We start from the raw sequence: 20,421 nt of genomic DNA, 5'->3' as shown, positions 1-20,421 counted from the left end.
GTAATTAAGGTTCAATGAGGTCATAATGATGGGGCCCTGGCCTGACAGGCTTAGTGTCTTTGTAAAAAGAGACATCAGAAAGCTTGCTCTTTCTTTTCTTTTCTCTCTCCTCTCCCCCTCCTTTCTCTCTGTCTTCCCTTCCCCATCCTCTGCTCCTCTTACCCACCTCCCTCTGCATGTACTGGAGACCATGTGAACACATGGCAAGGGGACAGCCACCTCCAAGCCAAGAGAACAGGCCTCCATATGAAGCCTATCTTTGCCTTCACCTTGATTTTTGAACTTGAGAGATAAACTCAACTGTGACAACTGACTTTGTGTTGTTTAAACTCCTAAGACAATGGGTTCTGGGGTCCTCAGGGAACTCCTAGGAGTTGGTTGCCTCTGGAGGAGCTGCTGAGCTGCAGAGGTGACATTGGATCCTGTCTGCCTCCTCAGGCAGTGGAGGAAAGGGCCTGCCCTGGAGTCAGGAGACCTAGGTTCCCAGTCTGGCTGAGCTCTCTCCCTGGGAGACCCACAGCTGGTGTCACCATCCCTCTCTGGGACTCAGTTTCCCCATCTATACACTGGGGACAATGGTGGCTGGTTGCTGAGTTTTCTCTGTTAAAAAATGGAGCTTGTTTAAATATTAAGTAGTAGCTAATGTCATTACTCTAGATGGTCCACTCAGGCTGGAATCCTGAAGGAAAGCCTCAGGAGGTTCTCCTGGTCTTTATGGGTTACCAGTTGGGCAGAGGCTGGTACCTGACTGGATGACCTCCCATCCCCTGGTCCCTGAGCCTGGGCATGGCCCTCAGCCTGGCAGGGCCTTCCTGGGAGGCCCAGAAGTGAGGCAGGTAAAGGCTCAGAATCTATCTTGGAAGACTGGGTCTGAATCAGTGGTGGGCCGTGAGGGCAGAAGCCTCAGACCTGGAGGCTCAGTGCTGGTCTATCTCCAGAGGCCGCTCAGGGCTCCTGTCCAGCTTCAAGGGGAGCAGATACAGAAACCAGTCATCAGAGGAGAGAAGTGTCCCAGCCCAGGTTCCTATACTGCCCTCCAGAGGAGAGTTGGGGCAGGCAGCCCCCTCATTCCAAGAGACTGGCTTGTCCCAATTGAAGGAACTGAAGAGGAGGACTCCAGGGGCTCTCCGTCCCTGTTGGAATCCTCCTGGTGGCCCATTGAATCCCGTAAACCCCAGCACCTGAACAGAAAGAACCTCCAGGGCTGGGGCTTGGGCCTCTGCAGTCACACCAACCTTCCAGGAGATTCTACAGCCTAGGGACATCTCAAAACTCTGTGTCTAGACCAGTGGTGCTCAACCCTGGCTGTGCACTGGGATCACCTGGGAATTTTTTAAAAACCTGATACCCACACCTCACCCCAGACCAACAGCATCAAAATCTCTGGGCATGAATCACTTTTAGAGAGCTCCCCAAGTTATCCCAGATGCACCCCAGGATTGATCCAGCTCCAGATCAATTCTCGGGGCCTTAAGATGAACTGTCAGGGAGAAGGGGACGTTGGGAGGCTCAGACAGGGAAAGTTCAAGTTCACACAGAGAAGCGATGGCGAAACCAGTTCTGAGCCTGATCCAGGGCCGATTTCCCTCCCGAGACTGTATCTCCTTTTACAAACTAGAGCCGGGCAGGCCAGGCCCACAGTATTTCACTTTAATAATGTTGGAACCTGGTCCAGTCAGGGCCACCACTGTGATGGGCCGGGAGCCTCAATGGCGATTAGTGGAGCTGTAAGTCTTTTGCTTTATCCAAATCTTGGGCAGTAATTTAGGAAATTTAATTAAAGGGGGAGAAGCGGGGACACCTCGAGCTCCCTGCCTCCTGTTATAATGAGTGAAATACACCGGGCTGTAAAAGGAAATGCTGTCTGAGACGCGGTTCTGATGTTTTATTGCCAAGTTTTATTCGCTGATGTAAACGTAATCGCTGGAAACCAGAGCTCTATTAATGCACATATTTTCACACATCCAGGGCCCCACCTGCCCCCTCCCCGGCTGGTTCACCCATCTCCTAGGGTCAGCCCTGGTGCTTTCTGGGCATGTCTCTGCCAGGTCTGGATTTCCCTGCCGGTTTCGTACCCTCCTGTGGCAGATAAGACTTTAATAGAATTCCATTACTCCTCAGAGCTCGGTAATGCATTCTGGAAATTAGGCGGCTACATACCAAAGCCATTGTTCCCCCTTATAAATGGGCTCCCTCGAAGCCAGTGACCATAGGGTCCTCGATAAGCGCTCATGAAGCCTCGCTCCACATGTTATTGGTGTGTTAAAAGGTGCGACTCTGGGCTTACATTGCTCATTGTTAGGGCCTGATACATTTAAGTAGTTTCTCCATGAATCAGGCAGCTTAGGTATTTCCCCCCTCCTGGCATTGATAGATGAGCGAAAGGAAGCCATTTAGACGGTGCTCTATAGGGCCCGGGCCCACACGGTGAATGATTTCCAATGCCTGGTTTAATTTATTTTTAAATGAAATTTGTTATTGATTCTGGATTAAAAGGACAAATCTTACGGCTGTTACCACTGACACAGCCACAGCGCTCAAATGACACCTCTCAAGGAGGGAAGGTGGGGCGGCCTCCCAGAGTCAAGGGGATGGTGGGGACTCTCCAGGGAGCTGCACTCAGAGGTAAGGGGCAGTGCAAGATCCCCTGCTTGGGGAGAAGTTTAAATTATCATCTTTGCCAGCTGAAATACTTGACTCGGTGTTCGCCCTCAGAGCCTCATTTGTGTAAGGGAACAGCCGTGATATTTGCCTCATGACATCCACGTGACTGCTGGATGCTTATATAGTTGCCTCCAGGGACAGGAGGCTTACTCTCTCCCGGAGCATTCCCAGAGTGGAACAAGTGATTAGAGGCAGCCACCTCAGTGAATTCCCTCAGAGTTTCCTGGGACAGTCTTTGGTTGCTTTCTGCATCCACGACCCTCCAGTTTCCATGGTGTCTGCAGCTTACATTTGGATGAGTGAAGCAGATGAGAGAATTACTCAGGGGGAGGACAAGTTGAAGATTCGTCCTTTCAGGTCTGCTCTGCACCACCTCACTGTGCAACCTTGTGCAGGTTACAACCTTTCTGAGCCTCCATTTCCTTATCTGTAGATAATGATAACATCATGTATTTGCCATGTGCCAGAAACTGTTCTAAGTGCTTTCCATGTAGCAACTCATTTAACCCTCACAAAAAACGTGTGAAGGCAGTATTGTTATTCTTCTTTTACAGATGAGAAATTGAGACACAGAAAACCCAACCAAATTGTCTAAGGTATCACAGCTAGTAAGCACTACCTTACGCTATGTTAGACAATTAAGGTAACATAGCAGCAATCGAAACTCAGAATATGGCTCCAGAGTTAACACTTATAACAACATATCCTACTCTATATGACCTAATTGTTCTGAGGATTAACTGGGAAGTTGTTAGCATGGTGCTGGGACCACAGCAATGGAACAGAGGCTTGGGAACTGGAACAAGGCAGAAGGTATTTCTTCCTGTGGGGGACTCAGGATGATGGAACTTTGTCAATGGGAGAGGCAGCTAGATGGGGGGAAGGATCCTCATAGGAGGACCCATGAGAAGGGAAGGACATAATGAAGACACTGAAGGACGTAATGAAGATGCTGAAGGAGGGAGCAGTGCCCAGAGCACAGGGCCTGAGCAAGAGGTGAGGCTGAGACTTTGAATACAAACAAGAGAGGTCTTGATTTCTCAAACAAACATGGTGTCAGTGGAAAGAGCCATTACATCACAGCCTTTTCAAAGTCATATAATCCTTAGAAGTTTGTCCTTGAAAGGACATTAAGGCTACAATGTTTAACTTTGTTCTAGATTTATGAGGAGAAAAAAATCCCTGGAGGCCGGCCAGTGGGTCAGTGAAACAGCAGCAGGTGTGCTGCAGTCGACCCTGACCTTCTCCCTCCAGCCCCCAAGTAGAAGATGAGGCCCTGGGTTTGAGACCAGTTGTCACCAGTCTCCTGGTGGGCTTCAACTGGAATTGGAAGGATTCTGGATTTCAGTCTTGGCACTACTAGGTGATCTCGAAGATTCTCAGTTTCCTCTTCTTTATAATGGGAGTGACAGCGCTCACTTCATTGGTGGGGAGGGTCAAGTGAATTAATGAATGAGCAAACACTTCTGTAGAGTCCAAGGCGCCTGTCCAACCTAGAGTAACCTAAGTACCACTTCTTCGTGTGAAGAAAATTAGAAGTGAGTTAATCAGGCAAAAAATGGCCCCTCCCTCCAGTGAGTGTGGCCCAGAAGGGGGTCTGTCCGTGGTGCTGAAGGGAGAGCCTGCCTGTCGAGGCGGCGAGAGCCGTCCATGGTGCTGAAAGGAGAGCCTGCCTGTCGAGGCGGCGAGAGCAGTTCGTGGTGCTGAAACAGTGTTTATAAGCGCGCGACTTTCGGAGTGGGGCTTTCCTTAATTTTGAAGGAACTAAATTGTTGCTGGCGACCACAGGCCCCGTCAAGGATGTTGTTCACCATGATATCGGAAAGAGAGGGATGCGAAGTCAGAGTAAAGACAGCGAGGGGCGTTATGTCCTGCAGGCTTTAACCTCGTTCTCGAACTTAGGGTGCTGTCCACAACGCACGATGCTGGGCCCGCCAGGTGTCTGTGGCGCCCTTTGATGGGAGAAGCGAGGAAAATGGGAGACTCTGTCCATGGTGCTGAACCAACTCATCAAAGAGTCACGTGAGGACCAGTCCTTATGTGTAATGATAGGTATCTGGATTTGGCATGATGCTGGAACAAGGCACACGAGGGCAGAGGGAGGGCAAAGGACAGGAACAGGAGGGGCCCTGCTCCAGCTCTTCCCTGGGATCTCAGAGAAGCTCCTTCTCTGATTCAAGGTTCTCCCTTACCTTTTAAGAGGAACACAAGCCTTCCCTTCTGTCTTTAATCAGGGTCTGTCCTAACAGCCCCAATACAAGGAAGGAATCGGAGGATTTCATCAGTGGTTGCCTTCTCTTAGGAATAGGAGTGGCTCCATGCCCCCGCTCCCGAGGCGCGCGCGCGTGCACACACACACACACACACACACACACACACACAAACACACACACACACCATCTAGGTTCTTCAGTCAAGGGAAGGGAGCCTTACAACCCAGAAGGGGGAGATCCAATTCACTGCGTACGGCCTAGCATCTCTAAGCTGGAAGGAACACCGCTAACTCTGCCTCACTCCCATTATGTAGACGCAAAAACTGAGTCCCAGAGGGAAACAACAATAGTAACCAAAGTGGCGGCAAGTAAGCAACATTATGCTTTACATGTCTGATTTCTCAAACCTCACCCGACCCCTGGAGGGGGCTCTTCTTGTCCCGGTTACTCAGGTGAAGACCCTGAGGTTCCTTCAGGGGTGGACATCCGGACATGATCACACACGAAGCGGCAGAGCTGTAACCGGGTCTCCTGTGTCTCAGTCCTACCTCGCCCACCTCCACCCCTATCTGCTCCCCAGACCCCGGCACCACCGTGCTAGCAAAGTTAAGGAATTCCTCTGAGCGCGCCAGGTCTGGCGGCAGAGGGAATGGTTTTTCTCCTTATTCCTGCTGGCTACTATTTCCATTTCTGAATCCTGTTGTGTTATGCTTTGCGGGAACCAGGTCCCTGGGGTGGCATCCTCCTCCCCATCCCACCCCACCCCCTCTCGGGCGGGGGAAAGTTGAGAGTACCGCTTTAAAAATCCCAGCCTGGGCAAAACTTTGATGATAAATCAAGCGGCAGATCCCTCCGCCGCCGCCTCCTCTGGGCGGGCGGGAGCGAGTGGGAGGGAGGGGGTGCGGCGCGGCGGCGCCGAGCGGAGTGGCCTTCCGCGGAAGGGAAGAGTCCCGCAGTCGGAGGCGGCCGGCTGGGCGTGCGCTCGCTACCCGCAGCCAGGGCTGGGCCAGAGCCGGGCGAGAGCCGGGACCCGGGCCGGGCCGGGACCAGCTGGCAAGGGGCAGCGGCTGGAGCCGAGCAGCCAGGCCGCAGAGGGCAGGGGACAGCGGGCGCGGGGTCTACGGGCTCCTGAGCCCCGATGTGAGGCGGCGGCGCCCCCGGCCCGAGCGCGCATCATGGGGGCCCCGCTCGCCGTGGCGCTGGGCGCCCTCCACTACCTGGCACTTTTCCTGCAACTCGGCGGTGCCACGCGGCCCGCCGGCCACGCGCCCTGGGACAACCACGTCTCCGGCCACGGTGAGTTCGGTCGCCGCCCCCACGGACTTCCCCACCAAACCCCACCCCGGGCTTCGTGGCTCCAACTTGGCCGCCCCGGGGCTGGAACCCGCGCCTGGGCGGGAGTCCCAGGGCTCCCCCTGCTGGGTCTGTGGACCCGCCCTGGCGTCCTGGCCAGCCCTGCGGAGGAGGGGGCACTGGGAGCGCACCCCCACTCCCGCTCTCGTAGACGCCCCCCACACGCTCACGCGGATACACACACCTCCGCGACCCCACAGATATTCACAGCCACGGACACACTCAGCCACATCACACTCACAACTACCCTCACACATCTCCGCACCCCCGGTCCCCTCCTCTCTCATAAATACTTATGCCCACTACACACATCAGGCACTGCGCTGGTGGGCTCACACCCTGCCAGCTGGCACCCAGGCGCAGCGCTTTGCCACAACTCTTGCCTGTCTGCTTGGAGACACACGGGGACACACGCATACACACACACACTTGTTCACACACTTTGCCCACCCACCCCTCTCTACCCATCTGCCTTTCCCCTTTGTGGGCTTAACCTCGGAGCTGCTCTTGTCCCCTCCCTCTCCATCCTACCCCTTAAACCGTGGGGAATGGTCCTGGGGGACCCATCTTTTGAGACCTGCTAGACTGAGGGAAGCCTCCCGTCAGGTGGGTGACATCTCGGGGATGAAGCCTCTTGGTAGCCCCCTGAAGACACTGGAGTAGTTAAGGTTGCTGCTTCCAGCGAGAGGCAGGGGAGTGGGAGAGGAATTCCTGCTGCTTTTGTCTGTCTCTGGGGTAGCAGGAAGCCCCTGCCATCCTTCCATAAGGCACCCCCATCCTCAGCCTTGGCCCCAGAGATTTGAGACATGGGAAACCTCAACTCCAACCATCGTGGGAGCTGGGAGCAAGCAAGCGTCCCCAGCACTGCTTGCTCAAGTGTCAGAAGCTCCTCACCCAGAGGAGCCCAAGTTGGCAACAGAGTTGGGTCGTCTGAGGCAGGCAGCTCTGGGGGCTCCCCTTGTCCCTCTGAACCAGGCTCAGGTTTAGGGACAGCACATGGATGAAAACAGAGGAGACCCTCTTCCCCATCCCTCCCCTGCAGGGCTCGGTCTCTTGAGGCTGTAGCACCAGTGCTGGGCACTGAGTGCCCGGGGCTGGGGCAGAGGCTGGGGCTGAGTGATTTCTCCTGAGCGAATGAGGGAAGGGTGTGTGGTGGGGGACAGATAATCAGGGAGGACCTTTCTGGGACATGACGCATGAGTGGGATTGCTCCAGAGAGAGGGGTTTCCAAAGCTATTCTCAGGGTCTCTGCTTTGGGGACACCATGACCCCCCTTCTGCTTTACCATGTTTGATGGCATCTGCTCTGTATCATGCATGCACCCTTCGTACCCCTTGCCTTTTTCTACTGACCTGGGTGGAGTCGGTAAATAGGGAAAGGTTATTTTGATCCTCTGCTTAGAGATGGGAACACCAAGGCTCAGAGAGGTGAAGGGAATTGCCCAAGGTCACACAGTGAGAGAGTGGTTGAGTCAGGACAGGCCCCGGGGTCTGTCAGACGAAGACAATGCTTTGTCCAGGAAATTCCTCTCCCTGCCAGATTCCCTCCCATTCAAGGGGAACTGGAAATTCCTTCCTCCCCTCCCCTCCTCGCTTGCTCAGTTCCTTGGCACAGTTGGAACTTACACTAGGAGGGTTTTCCAAGGAAGGACTTCCCTGAGTTTGCACTCGCAGGAGGTACAGCTATGAGGTTTATGGTCATCTTGTCTCTGGGGCACCAGACCCCTGGGTCTATCATTCCCAAGGAAGCAGGCTCTGCCTTTGTGTGACAGGCTCTGCCTGCACCCTGGTGCCACGGATGCTGAGGGGGCACAGCTCTGCCCACCTACTATAATCTCCCATCAGCACCCTGGAGAGATCCGGCTGAAGCCCAGGGAAGGGGCTGCTAGAACTGGCTTCTCTCCTGACCCCATGTGCCCCTCTGGGCAAGTGAATGACCCCTCTTGAAACTCCCTCTCTGTCCCTCAAGAAATGAGGAGGCCAGGCTGCTCCGCAGGAGCCAGGCTGCCTTCCCCCGACATTGCCAGGCTCAAAGTCACCAAGTAGTGGCTGCTGAGGAACCCCACAGCTGCCCCTCTGCCGGGCCAAGCACCCGCCGCCACAGGAAGGGTCTGGAGCCACTCACTTAATCACAAAAAGAAACTGTTATTAATGATAGTGAGACGCAGCGAATAAGTGGGTCATGTCTAATAAGCCATTTGTGTTCAGGAGGAGAATACCAATTTGATAAAAGCTGTGTGTGCTGAAAAAGCTCCGAAATTGCTGTTTAGCAGATTGGAGCCTGATCGTTTCATTATTCCTGGGCTCCGTGTGTCCTCAGCTGATTCGGGAAATGTGGTCGGGTCGGAAAGGTGTCTCTGTGGGGTTGGGGTGGGAGCTGGAAGCAGGGACTCCTGGAGAGGAGCTCACTGACCCCACCACTAGGTCGACAGCTTGGCGCCCCAGCTCCATCTGAGCTCAGCCCAGGTACCAGGCGAATGCTTTCCACTGCCTGCTCCGGGGCTTGTCACAGGGAGAGCCTGCAGTCAGGTGGGTCAGCAAGGACATCTGTTTTTGCTTCCCTTCTCCCTCCTACCTCCACTTAACCCCCTCACAGACAGCTTTGTCAAGGCAGGAGGAACGAACCGTGTGTGGTTCTCAAGGTGTCAGAATCTGGAGGCACAGAGCCATGGTCAGGGCTGTACCTAGTAGGTGCTCAGTAAATGGCAGCTGTTTTGATTTTCCTTATCAGAAAGGGCTAGCTCATTGCCAAGAGCACAGCAGCGATGGGAGGAGGGGAGCTCACATCTGTTACTGTGTGCAAGGTGCCACCAAGCCCCTCGCCAGTGTGAACTCTCTTAGGCTGGCATGGTCCACGTGAGGTTGGCATTGGACATGTGAGGAAACTGAGTCCGTGGAGGGTCTCTGATTCACCCAAGGTCACAGAACCTGTATAGAGAGCTGGAGAGCCATCATCAGAAAGAAGGTGTCTGGTGGTTCTGGACCTGCCTTCTCCAGGACAGCCTTGAGCCGGCATGGCCCAGACGTGTGACACTTCTTCCTCTGCGCAGCCCTAACCCAAGCATACGCCCTTCCAACTCCCCAGGGAACTATCAAAGTATCAGTTTCCACCAAGAGGAACCAGCAGCTCAAAAAGGTGACAGAGCTTGCTGAGGCCATGTGCACATCACAAACAGGCTGCCAGCTGGACTCCTTATCTAGTATTCCTTCCCGATTATGTGCAGGGCAGGTGTCCGGGAAGTGTTTTTTTTTTTTTTTTTTTTTTTTTTTTTTTTTAATGTTGCTGTTTGTTTTGATTTTTTTTTTTTTTTTTTTTTTGTACTGGGGATTGAAACCAAGGGTGCTTAGCTGCTGAGCTATATTCCCAGCCCTTTTTATTTTATTTATTTATTTTTTGAGACAGCATTTCACTAAGTTGCTGAGGCTGGCCTTGAACTTGCTGTCCTCTTGCCTCAGCCTCCCAAGTCACTGGGATTATAGGTGTGTGCCACTGTGCCTGGCAAGGCAGGTTTTGGTGAGGATCTCTGCAGACCCTCAGCCTCCCCCTGGGAGTTTGTTGCAATGGTAATCCCCCCAAGGCCACTGACCAAAATGGTTATTGATGGGACCTTGGAATCTGCATTTTAATAAGCTCTGGCCTGATTAGGATGCTGCTGCCTTAAGTACTCACCCATACCCAGCAGGAGGTGCAGGACGGGAACCCTCTGGTTGTGGGGCAGGCTTGGTTTGGTGTCACAGGGAGGAGTGGTCCTGACGGGGCAGGTATGTGGATCCTGAGAGGAGCCCCAAGAAGCCTCCCACTGCAGCAGTCCACCCCCATCCCACCACACACACACACACACACACACACACACACACACACCACAGCCAGCACCTTCAATTATTAATACACCCCAATGCAGACAAAGATCCTGGTGTGGCCTGGCGCTTCGTCCATTGAGTGATTCACCGTCCTGAGGTTCTCTGTTGCCAGGAGGGAGCAGCAGGGTGCTGGGGAAGGAGGGGGCACCAGGCCATTTGGCAAGCAGCCTGCGCACTGAAAAATGACCCAGGCTTCCTTGTGTTCCTTACCGAACTGTTGGTATCTCGCCATCAATAAGCCCGCTAGTTTGGAGGCTGCAAGATGGAGAAAATTGAGTCCTGTCTTCCGAAGGTTATGATGTTAAAAATGTGTTCCTCTTTGTCCCAGGCATTGGTGATTATTCTATCAATTACGCCCATAAACACTGTGCCTTGGGCTGAGGGTTTCCAGGCCTCCTGTGGGGACTCGGCCCTCGCCAGTGTTTTCCCCGATCCTTCACACCAATTGGTTCTGACACCGTGCCCGTCAGCAGCTCCGGGCCTTTTCCTAAACAAGGGAAGCTGCAGGTGGTCCGTGGGGCACAAGGAACTCTGCTTCTTGATATGGGGTCAAGCAAGGGTGGTGGGGGGCAAAGTCCCCCATGGCAAACGAGCAGGGAGGACAAAGGGAGCCAGGCGAGCAGTCCCTTCTGGCCCAGTAGCCTCTGGGGCAGGAGGTAGAACCCCTGGAGAGAATCCTGGAGTCCCCCTCAAGGTCTTAGGGAGGGGAGGCCCGAGGCCCAGGGCACGGGGGAGTTTGCCCAGAATCTCCTGGGTGGCTCCTGCTTGGCTGTGGGATCACCTTATTCAACTCTGTACAGATGGAGATACAAGGCTCAGGAGCACATGTCTGTTGAGGGTCCTGCCAGTGCTGAGTGGTACTGGCTCAAGACATGAGCAGAGGGGACAGTCCCGGGCCCAATGTATAGATAAAGAAGCTCAAAGGCTGCCTACTCAAGGTCACACACCTGACAAGCCGGACTTGAACCCAGGGATCCTGCTTTAGGCCCCGGGCTCATCCTGCAACTGAGTTTTAGAGAAGGAGAGGGAGAGGCCTGGGTCATGGGGGGAGGCTGGGCCTCCAGACCTGGGCCTGTGGTGGAAGGAGCATAGTGACTTCCCTGGTGCTTGTCCTGGAGTCTGCAGCCAGGGAAGTGGCAGCCCCCAGAGCAGAACCCTCCCCTGACAGCCCTCCTGCTTCCCTCGAGGCTGAGGAAGAGGGTGGCAGGAGAGGATGTGCATGTATGAACAGTGACGTTGGTGCCCGTGCGAGGGGCAGGCATCAGAAAGTGGAAGGGTGGTCTGCGACGAGCCATTTCCAGCCCTGACCTGGGACTCAGGAACCAAGCCCGCCGCTGATGCAGCTGCAAGTCCAGTGGCTGGGCTCCAAGGGGCCAGCTGGGCAGCAAGATCCGATTCCCTGTGCCCTGGGAACCAGCACCATGCCCAGCTGGGGAAGGTGGCAGGGAATAAACGAGGGGATGGCGAGGGTCTGAAGCCTGAATCCTGAAGCTTCTGCTGATTCCAAGTTCATGTATCTTTAAACAGTCCCGTAATTTTAATTTCATAAGGAATCCCTGTTTGTAGTAAGAGCATCACGTAGTCAGTCTGTCCTCATGCCTGCTGGCTGCAGCAAGGACTTCCTGGGACGAGGGCCCTGGGATGCATATGGAATGTGTCGACCACAAGGGGAAGGTGGCCCACCATGGTGCCCTCTTTCCCTGGCACTGAAGAGACTACCTTCAGAAGAAGGGAAGTGGTCTAAGTGGGAGAAGGGATCTACCGCTCTGCCCGTTGGGTGATGGTAGAATTCACAGCCCCCACCCTGGTGGCTCCCTCTGGTGCCCAGTGCTGCAGAGGAGGAAGGGGTGAGGAGGCAGAGCTGCTGCTCCTCCAGGTCCCCTCCCACTGCCGTGTCCCCCTCTCCTTCCTCAAAGCCATCACGGCGTTCTCTGGGCCTCAGCTCCACCACCCCCACTTACAAATCCTCCTTCAAGATCCCTCAGCAAGACAGGGCCCTACCTGAGAGATGGTCTCAGGCAGAGCTCAGGCAGACCAACCTCCTCTGTTTTAGTAGTCAAGCATTTATTTTATTGTGGGCTAGAAAATATAACCGGCGTATCAAAACTGATTTCACAGATATGATTGCTTAGGATGAGTCTAACGGGGTATTAAGAACGAGTAGGTTTGTTTATAGGAAAACGCTAAGACATAATAGTACAGGTGTTACATGAGCATGTCCAAGGGAGGTCCTCAGAGTCGATGACTGGACTGGGGCACCTTAGCTCCTAGTTCACCCCTTCCCCCCTCAATCTCCATACTCTTCATACTGTGAGTCCTGACCTGATGGGGACTGTTGTCGTGTATTGGAAGCTTAGTCCCTCCCTCCCTCCCTCCCTTCCTCCTTTCCTCCTTTCCTCACTTCCTCCCTTCCTCCCTTCCTTGTTCCTTCCTTCCTCCCTCCCTTCCTTCCTTCCTCCCTTTCTTCCTTCCTCCCTCCCTTCCCTCCTCCCTCTCTCCCTTCCTTCCTCCCTTCCTTCCTCCCTTCCTTCCTCCCTCTCTTCCTTCCTTCCTTGTTCCTTCCTCCCTTCCTTCCTTCCTCCCTCCCTCCCTCCCTCCCTCCCTTCCTTCCTTCCTTCCTCCCTTTCTTCCTTCCTCCCTCCCTTCCCTCCTCCCTCTCTCCCTTCCTTCCTCCCTTCCTTCCTCCCTTCCTTCCTCCCTCTCTTCCTTCCTTCCTTGTTCCTTCCTCCCTTCCTTCCTTCCTCCCTCCCTCCCTCCCTCCCTTCCTTCCTTCCTTCCTCCCTTCCTTCCTTCCTTCCTTCTTCCACAGATACCAGATGAGCACCTGCCAGGCTGGGAACATATCAGTGAGGATGAGGCCAAAGGCTCTTGCTGTCTTGGAGTTCTCAGCCTAGTGGGGGAGACAGACAGCTCAACCCGTAGGAATGTATCCTAAGTCTGAATTGCAGCCGGGCACAGCTCGGGAGGCTGAGGCAGGAGGATAGTGGATTCAAAGCCAGCCCGAAGCAACTCAGTGAGACCCCATCTCTAGATACAATACAAGGAAGGGCCGGGATGTGGCTCAGTGGTTAAGCTGCCCTGGGTTCCATCCCTGATGTATATAGGAACTGTGGTAAGACTTAAGAAGCAGGGGTGAGTGAGAGTTAATGCAGAGAAGGGCACTGGCCTCTGGGGCCCAGGGTACCTGGGAGCGAGCGCCCCGTCGCAGAAGCTGTGAGCTGGAGCTGCTCTGGAGGGAGGGCTTTCACCTTAGTTCCCAAAGGCGCCAAGACTGTGAAGCAGCAGAGAAGCCAGAGCACAGTTAGGGGTTCAGGGACTGTGCTGGCACAGGGCCCAGGAGGGCGGAGCCCCGAGTCGTGAGGATGCCACAGCAGGGGACCTGGCGGGCTCCTTTCCGCCTTTGCTCCAGCTCTGAAAGCACAAGGTGCGGTGGCTGGGGACACTGGGCTTTGTCCCCTTCCGCCCTTGCCAGGTGACACGGCAGGTCTCCAGACCTCCTCTCCCCACCTGAGCAAGCGCCAACCCTGAGTCCCTCCCTCTGTGTCCCTCCGCCCCGGGTCGGCCCTGACACGTGGCCTGGCCGTAGCTCTGAGGCCTGCGGGGCTGAGCCAGGACGGCCAGCGCCTCCCGCTCTCCCTCTGCGATTCCCCTCCCTCCTCGCTTAACCGGGTCACGCACTGTGAGAGGGGCACTCGCATTTCACAGTCTGGGACGCTGGTGGGGGTGACAGTGACGCGGGGGTGACAGTGACAGATGTGGAGTGTCACAGCCAGGCCTGAGCCCGGCTGTGGGACCGCGAGCCCGAGTTCTCCACCCGCTCCTCTGTCCCGCTGTCGGCAGCCCGGGCGCGTGGGCAGGCGCGTGGTTCCAGAGCGGTGCCCTGGCTCCGGCAGGCCCTCGCGGGGACAGGCGGTGCCAGGAGCCTGGGGACGCTGCTCGGCCGGCAGGAGCCTGAGCTCCTGCGTTGAAGTCCAGCAGTGTCCGTGGGGAGGGGGCCCTGGGCCTTCGTGTCCCTGCGTGTCCCTGCCTGGGTGTTCCAGCAGCAGGAGTGGAGTTTTGCTGAGAGTGTGTCCGAGTTTGTTTGGTGCCAGGCAGCGTGTGGCTTGAGGGGCTGTGGCAGGCTGGGAGGGGGCCTGGGTGGTCCCTTGGCTTCCCAGCCCGAGGGAGCCAAGCTGGTGTCCTCTGCCTTGAGGCCTTTGCTTCAGTGCCAGCCTCCCCTCCTCTCCACGCTGGGGCCCTTGGGAGGCAAGCTGAGCCCTGGGAGCACCCGGAAGGCCAGAGCTGGACAGGGCGGGGACGTGGGGCATTGCCAGCGGAGGGCGGCAGCGCCTGTCTGTCTGGATCCTTCTCTCCCTGGGCCTGCTTTCCTTGGGCCCCTCTCCACGTCTTTCTCTACCTCTGCAGATTTCTTTCCATCTCTCTTTGTCTCTTTCCTTGTTCTGCTGTACCCAGTCCCCTCACGTGCCCCCCACCCGTTCCTCCCTGTTTCTACACACACCCTGTTCGGGTGACATCTCAGGATTATGCGTACATATATTCCATACATCAAAATGACACCCACAGAGCAGGCATTCAATAAATGTCAGTGAGTGAATGAATGAATGAGTGACCAAATGGCAGAGCTGGAAGGGACACTGAAACTTCTTAGACTAGTGGTTCCTAATTTTTTCCAGAGGTCACAGTCCTCTCGAGAAGCTGACATTAGCGACTGATAATTCCCTAGAAAAAGGCCACGTGGTTTTGCTCCTAGTTTCCAAGGGCTTGTTGGGGCCCCAGAGTCTCTCTCTGGTCCCTGGCAAGGAAACTGAAGCCCAGAGAGGTGCCAGGGCTGGCCTTTGGACACGGGCACGTCTGTGGCAGAAAAGGGCTGGGAGTCCCTGTCCTCTGGCCTCGAGGACAGAGCTTCCTTCGTTCCCCCGAAAGCCCTTGATGAGCATCTCACAGGCAGCTCGGAGATAACGGAGAAGGGAAGAGAGGCAAACCCGGGGCCGGGGCTTAGGAGGTGAACCATTGCGAGGGGGTCTCTGGAGGGTGGTCACTGGGTGCCTGGTGCCCTCAGGGCAGACTTCCTGGGGGAGGCGGACTCCTGCAGACTTGTATCCAGGGACGGCCAGGGCTGGGGGCGGGCGCCTCGCCCGGCTGCCCGGGTCTGACGGGCTCGTCTGGAGAGTCTCACGTGTGCATTTGGAAAGGCAGGCTGGAGCCGGAGCCCTGAGAGCAGGTTTGGTCTCGATCCCCTGGGCAGAGGCAGCCCTGGGCGCTTTCTGTGTGGGGAGGCTGGGGGAGAAGCGGCTGCCTGCCAGGAAGGCACCGAGGTTGGTTGGAGCCTGGCTGGGTTCGTGGGCTCCTGGTTCTAGGGCGGCTGCAGAGGCCAGGGCTGGTGGAGACGGGCTGGGAGGGAGGTGGGAACCGTGCACGCGCGTGTGTGAGCACGCAGGCCTCCTTGCCGTCCTTGGCCACACACTCCTGCCCGGCCTCAAGCGCCCCCCAGCTCCCTCCTGGCCTGGCTCTCTGCTGTCCCCCTGACCTCCTGGCTCTGTCCTCCATCTTTACCTCCCCAAGAAGCCCAGGGTCCTGTCAGCGCCTGTGCGCCCCCCAGCAGGAGCCCCGGGCGCCTGTTCTTCCCACCCACCTTGGGGAGAAGGAGTGGGGGGCGTGGGGGCCTGCAGCCCAGACCTCATTCGAAGCAGGGGCCGGGCCGAGTGTGCCTCCGGAACCTGGCATGGTGAGGGCGTCTCCTGGGTTCTGGGGCCCTTGACTGAATCCTCTCTTCTCGGGATCCCCAGGCTTGGCTCCCGGCTGGGGCGGGAAGGCTCTGAGCAGACGGCAGGGTGTCTGTTTTGCTTTGTGAGGTTTTAAAAAAATCATTTCCGGCCTTGGAGGCAGCAGCAATTACTGCCGGCTCGCTGGGGAGCTGTTGCCGCCTGTCACCGGCCCAGGGAAAGGGTCCCTAATGGAGGCCCCGCGGCCAGAGCGCAAGGTAGTGGAAATAGCGCTCAAAACAAAGCCGCACTAATGGTCTCCTGGCAGGTGGGGAGGGCCGAGGCCGAAGGAGGCCTCCAGGGCAGGGCCAGGATTGGCCAGGCGACTGCTTTATGTCCCCCAGAGCTCCTGGCAGTGGTCACTAGGTCCAGCTAGGTGCTGGCAGCCGGAGCCCCGCCTCGCTCTGCTGCTCTCCGGCTCTCTGCCTCAGAGCGTCTTAAATCCCTCCACAAACCGTGTCAGTGCAAGGGTCCTGGGGTGGGGCAGAACCCCTTCAGCTAGGGATTCTCCGAGCTGGAACCGTCCTTGTGTTTAAGAGTCTAGGCCGAGGCCAGGCTTCTCAGCATGGAGCAGAGGGGCTGGAGTCTTGGAGAGGGAGGAGCAGGGCCACCCTGCAAAAGGAGGTAGTCCTCGCCAGCATGGCAGTGCCCTGGGCAAGTGCATGTGCCCATCTGCTCCTCACAGTGCCCACTTACAGCTGAGGAAACTGAGGCTGCAGACCCACCACCAGGAGGAGGTGTGGTGGGGGCTCAAATCCAGGTCAGCCCGACTCCAGAGCCCATCTCGTTACTGCTGCCAGCTGGGGTTTCCCACAGGCGCCTGGACTGGTGGGGACCAGGTTTGACCCTGGCCAGCTGGACACCCCAGAACCCCTGCTGTGGGGCATCCCAGGCGTCTGCCTCAGCCTCTCCCTGCAGCTGGTCTCTGCACCCCGTTTCCACGCACCCCTCTTCTCTTCTGCTCTGTTCTCCACCCCTTTCTCCCCCCACTGGAGCTCGGGTGCTGCACCAGGGTTCAGGGGCCACCTCCACCCTCGCGGCTGCGTGCCTGCCTGTGCTCTCCACGCGCCCCTCTCTGTGGCCTCTGCCAGGGGTGGTGCCTGCCTGGGTTTGGGGTTGGACGTTGGGGTGCGAGTCCCGGCCCCCTCCACTGCCGAGCCACCCATGGGTGCAGAGGAGGAGAAGCCTCCGTCCAGCCCGGCCCGGCCCTCCCGCCCCCTCTTGCTCCCCGCGGCCCAGACGTGTGGGAAGAGGCAGCGGGAATTCCACCGGGGAAACCTGCGCAGCTCCCACAATCCTGCAAGTGCCAGAATATTTTCAGTCTCCTTAAATCTCCCTGGATTTGTAATTCCGCTGCTGTCTCCCTCAATATGTGCGGTGGCCTTAGGAGGCGCCCTGCCCCCGCTGCTGTCAGGCTGCCTGGCGGGGACCCAGGGCAAGTCCGCGCCGTCTCTGGGCCCCAGTTTCCTCATCTGTAAGACGCAGAGACTGGTAGCAGCCCCTGCTAGTTGCTGTGGGGATCAGGAGAGGTATTTTATTGCATTAAAAAAAATCTCCACCAAAAGTAATGAGATACTGACCCCGGCTACCACAGCGAGGTGACGCCGAGGTGGAATCTGCAGAGACAGCACAGATTCGGGCCGCCAGGGGCTGTGGAGTGGGAGGGCCACGGCTTATGAGGCTTTCTTTAGGGTGATGAAGATGTTTGGGGACTAAAGATGGTGGTAGTACAACCCTGAATGGGCCAAATGCCCCTGGATTGTTCACTTTAAAATGGTTAATTTTAAGTCATGTAAATTTCATTTGGATTAAAAATAAATTGAGGAAAAGGAAGCACCACTATAGCACGCGCCAGGCAACCACTGGGCGGGTACTAACACATCTAATCCCAACAACGATATTTCAAGATGATCATTATCCCCATTTTACAGGTGAGGAGACTGAGGCCCAGCATCACTGGGCCCTTGGCGTATAGTTAAGAACTCAAGCATGTTGTGTCTCTTGATCTGTGTTGGGCAGGCCTGGCAGGGACCCCGCCTGGACAAATGTGCTTGCCTGTGGCTGACACTCAGCCCGAGTGGGTTCCACCGGGTCACAGTGGGTGGGGGGACCTCGCTGAAACAGGCCCTTCACCTGCAGGAATTCATTTAGTCCTCACAGTAAGCCTTCAGCCAGGGACAGGTGGGGACCGAAGCCCAGAGATGTGAAGTAGCTCACACAAAGCCACACAGCAGGTCTGGGGAGAGAGGCACTTACTTCCTCACCCTTGCGTCCTGGGCTCCCCTTCCCCAGCCGCTGGCCTTCCTCCTGGTCCCCTCCCGCTTTGGTCAACAAACTGACACTTCCTGTTCACAGATGGGGGATGGGGGGCCGTGGGGTTGAGGGTCTGAGGAGCCCAGGCTGCAGAGAGGAACAAGGCCTTGGGGACAGGAGGCCCTGGCCTGGGTGTCTGCCTGTGTGGGAGAGCAGATCGTCCCCGGGGCCAGCCTTTCTTTGATGTGTCCCAGTTCATTCAAAATTCATGAATTCTGAATTCCACGCCGCGGTATTTTCACATCATTTTACTACACACACAACCTTCTTTCCCCATTTTTTCTGGAGTGAAGCCTAATTTCTCAAGAATTGACTTCCCTGAGCCACAGGCTCAGTGGCGCACGCCTGTAATCCCAGCAGCTAGGGAGGCCGAGGCGGGAGGATCACAAGTTCGAGACCAGTCTCAGTCTCTTAGTTTGAGACCCTGCCTCAAACTAAAAAGTTAAAAAGCCTGAGGGTGTAGCTCAGTGGCGGAGCGGCCCTGTGCTCAATCCCCGTGCCACAAAGGAGAGAAGAGCGGCCTCCTTGGTTCCACCCTTCAGGCCACGGAGGGGACACCTGTGTCACTTAGCCCCTTCCCGAGGTGTTCGTTTGGGCTTCTCTGTTCCTTAGTGGAGGTCCGTCCTCACCTCGTTCAGGTGGAGGGGACACTGAGGGGACACAGACGGAAAGAATCAGGACCCAGGAGGCTTCTGGGTATCTGGCCCAGAACGGGCGGGGCCTCGAAGGGGCCAACTCGGGAGGAACCCTGGGACGGGACCGGTGGCCACAGAAGCAGGCGGGGGTGGTGGCGGGCGCCCACTGGTGTCCACGCTTCAGCAGGACCCGCATCCCAGGCCCCTTGGATCAAAGAGAGCGTCTCTGCTCGGTGCCGGCTCTGAACTTCACACCTAATTTTTGCCAATATCCCTCGTTAATGAGAAAAACGGAAGGCGGAGGCACAGGGCCTTCCAGGCCTCCTTCCCTGGCTCTAATCCCGATGCTGTTTGGTTTTCATAGTGCTGATTTTTACAGTTGCCCTCTATTTATGGCAAGCGATGCTGATTTTCCATTTATGGCAGTAATAAAAGTCTCCTTTTAAGCTGAATTTATTTAAGTAAAAAGGGAAAGATGCTTTGAAAATAAATATAAAGTAAATAATAGTGCCGGTGGTACAGGGATCCTGTGGAAATGGAGGAGGTGGTCTCCAAAAGGCTGGGTTTAGGAAACCCTCTCTCTGGTATCCTTTCCTATTCTGTCTCCTGACCTGACCAGCAACCCCAGTCAGCCTTCAAATTCAGACATGTCCCCTTCTCCTAAAGCCTTCCCTGACTCTGCAGGCAGACACTGGCCTGCCTTTCTCCAGGATCAGCCAGAGCTTGCACCTTCTTTCAGAGTTCCTGTGTACAGTTTGCCCTACACAATCCTCAGTGAGTGCTGCAGTTCATGTCCTGCGTGTGAAGAGTGCACACCCTGAACAACGGTACATGGCAGTCCAAGCTCGATTCTAGCCATTGTTCATTTGACAGTCCCTGGTGTGTATGTCTGACTCAGCTGTGGACTGTAGGCTCCCTGGGAGGAAGGGTGTGATCTGAGACATCTTGGGAAGCCTGGAATAGGGGGGCCTGGCCTAGGGGGAGAGGGAGGGTCCTTTGGGGTTGATCCTTTCATTACTTCCTGCAGGAAGAGCTCCAGCTCCTGTCTCAGGCCCAGGTAGCAGTTCCTTAAGCTTTTTTCCAAAATGCCTTCCTCTCTGCCTCTCAAGAAGAAGAAAGCTGCTGGACATGGTGGTGCATGCCTGTAATCCCAGGGACTTGGGAGGGAGGCTGAGGCAGGAGGATCGCAAGTTTGAGGCCACTCTCAGCAATTTAGTGAGACCCTAAGCAACTTAGCAAGATCCTGTCTCAAAAAAAGGTGGAGAAGGGGGCTGCTAGGGATGTGACTCAGTGATTAAGCACCCCTGCTTTCAATCCCCAAGACAAGAAGAAGAAGAAGAAGAAAGTTGAAGCTTCCTCACTTCGCTTCTCCATTTCAAGATGAAGCAGCTTCCTGAGCTCCGCCCTCTGCCCTCTTGCTGTGATGCCAGAGTGACCACAGAGGGGGTCTGGCAGAGCCAGGGCCCAGCCTAGAAGCCTGACCGTGACCCTGAGGCCTGGCAGTTTCCCAACTGGGCCAGGTGGGGGCGTTTGCAGAAGCCGGGGCAGCCCAGGGAGGGGAAAGGGGCCCTTCCCCAGGCGCTGCTGGAGCCGCTACTGCGTTCACTGAGCACCTATTGTG

At 56.1% G+C, this 20,421-nt stretch overlaps 1 protein-coding gene across 1 annotated transcript in view; it reads left to right on the top strand.

Moving 5' to 3' along the window:
- Positions 1 to 5,823: 5,823 nt before the first annotated feature.
- Positions 5,824 to 20,421, top strand: part of Vstm2l (V-set and transmembrane domain containing 2 like) — a 32,442-nt gene continuing 17,844 nt past the window's right edge. The window contains exon 1 of the mRNA XM_047541294.1: positions 5,824 to 6,173. Coding sequence (XP_047397250.1) covers positions 6,053 to 6,173 — 121 coding nt within the window. The 5' untranslated portion in view covers positions 5,824 to 6,052. The remainder of the gene's footprint in view (positions 6,174 to 20,421) is intronic.

This window comes from Sciurus carolinensis, chromosome 2 (genome assembly GCF_902686445.1).
Source record: "Sciurus carolinensis chromosome 2, mSciCar1.2, whole genome shotgun sequence".
NCBI lineage: Eukaryota > Metazoa > Chordata > Mammalia > Rodentia > Sciuridae > Sciurus > Sciurus carolinensis.
Note: the sequence above shows the minus strand (reverse complement) of the source record. Positions and strands in the feature narration are given on the sequence as shown.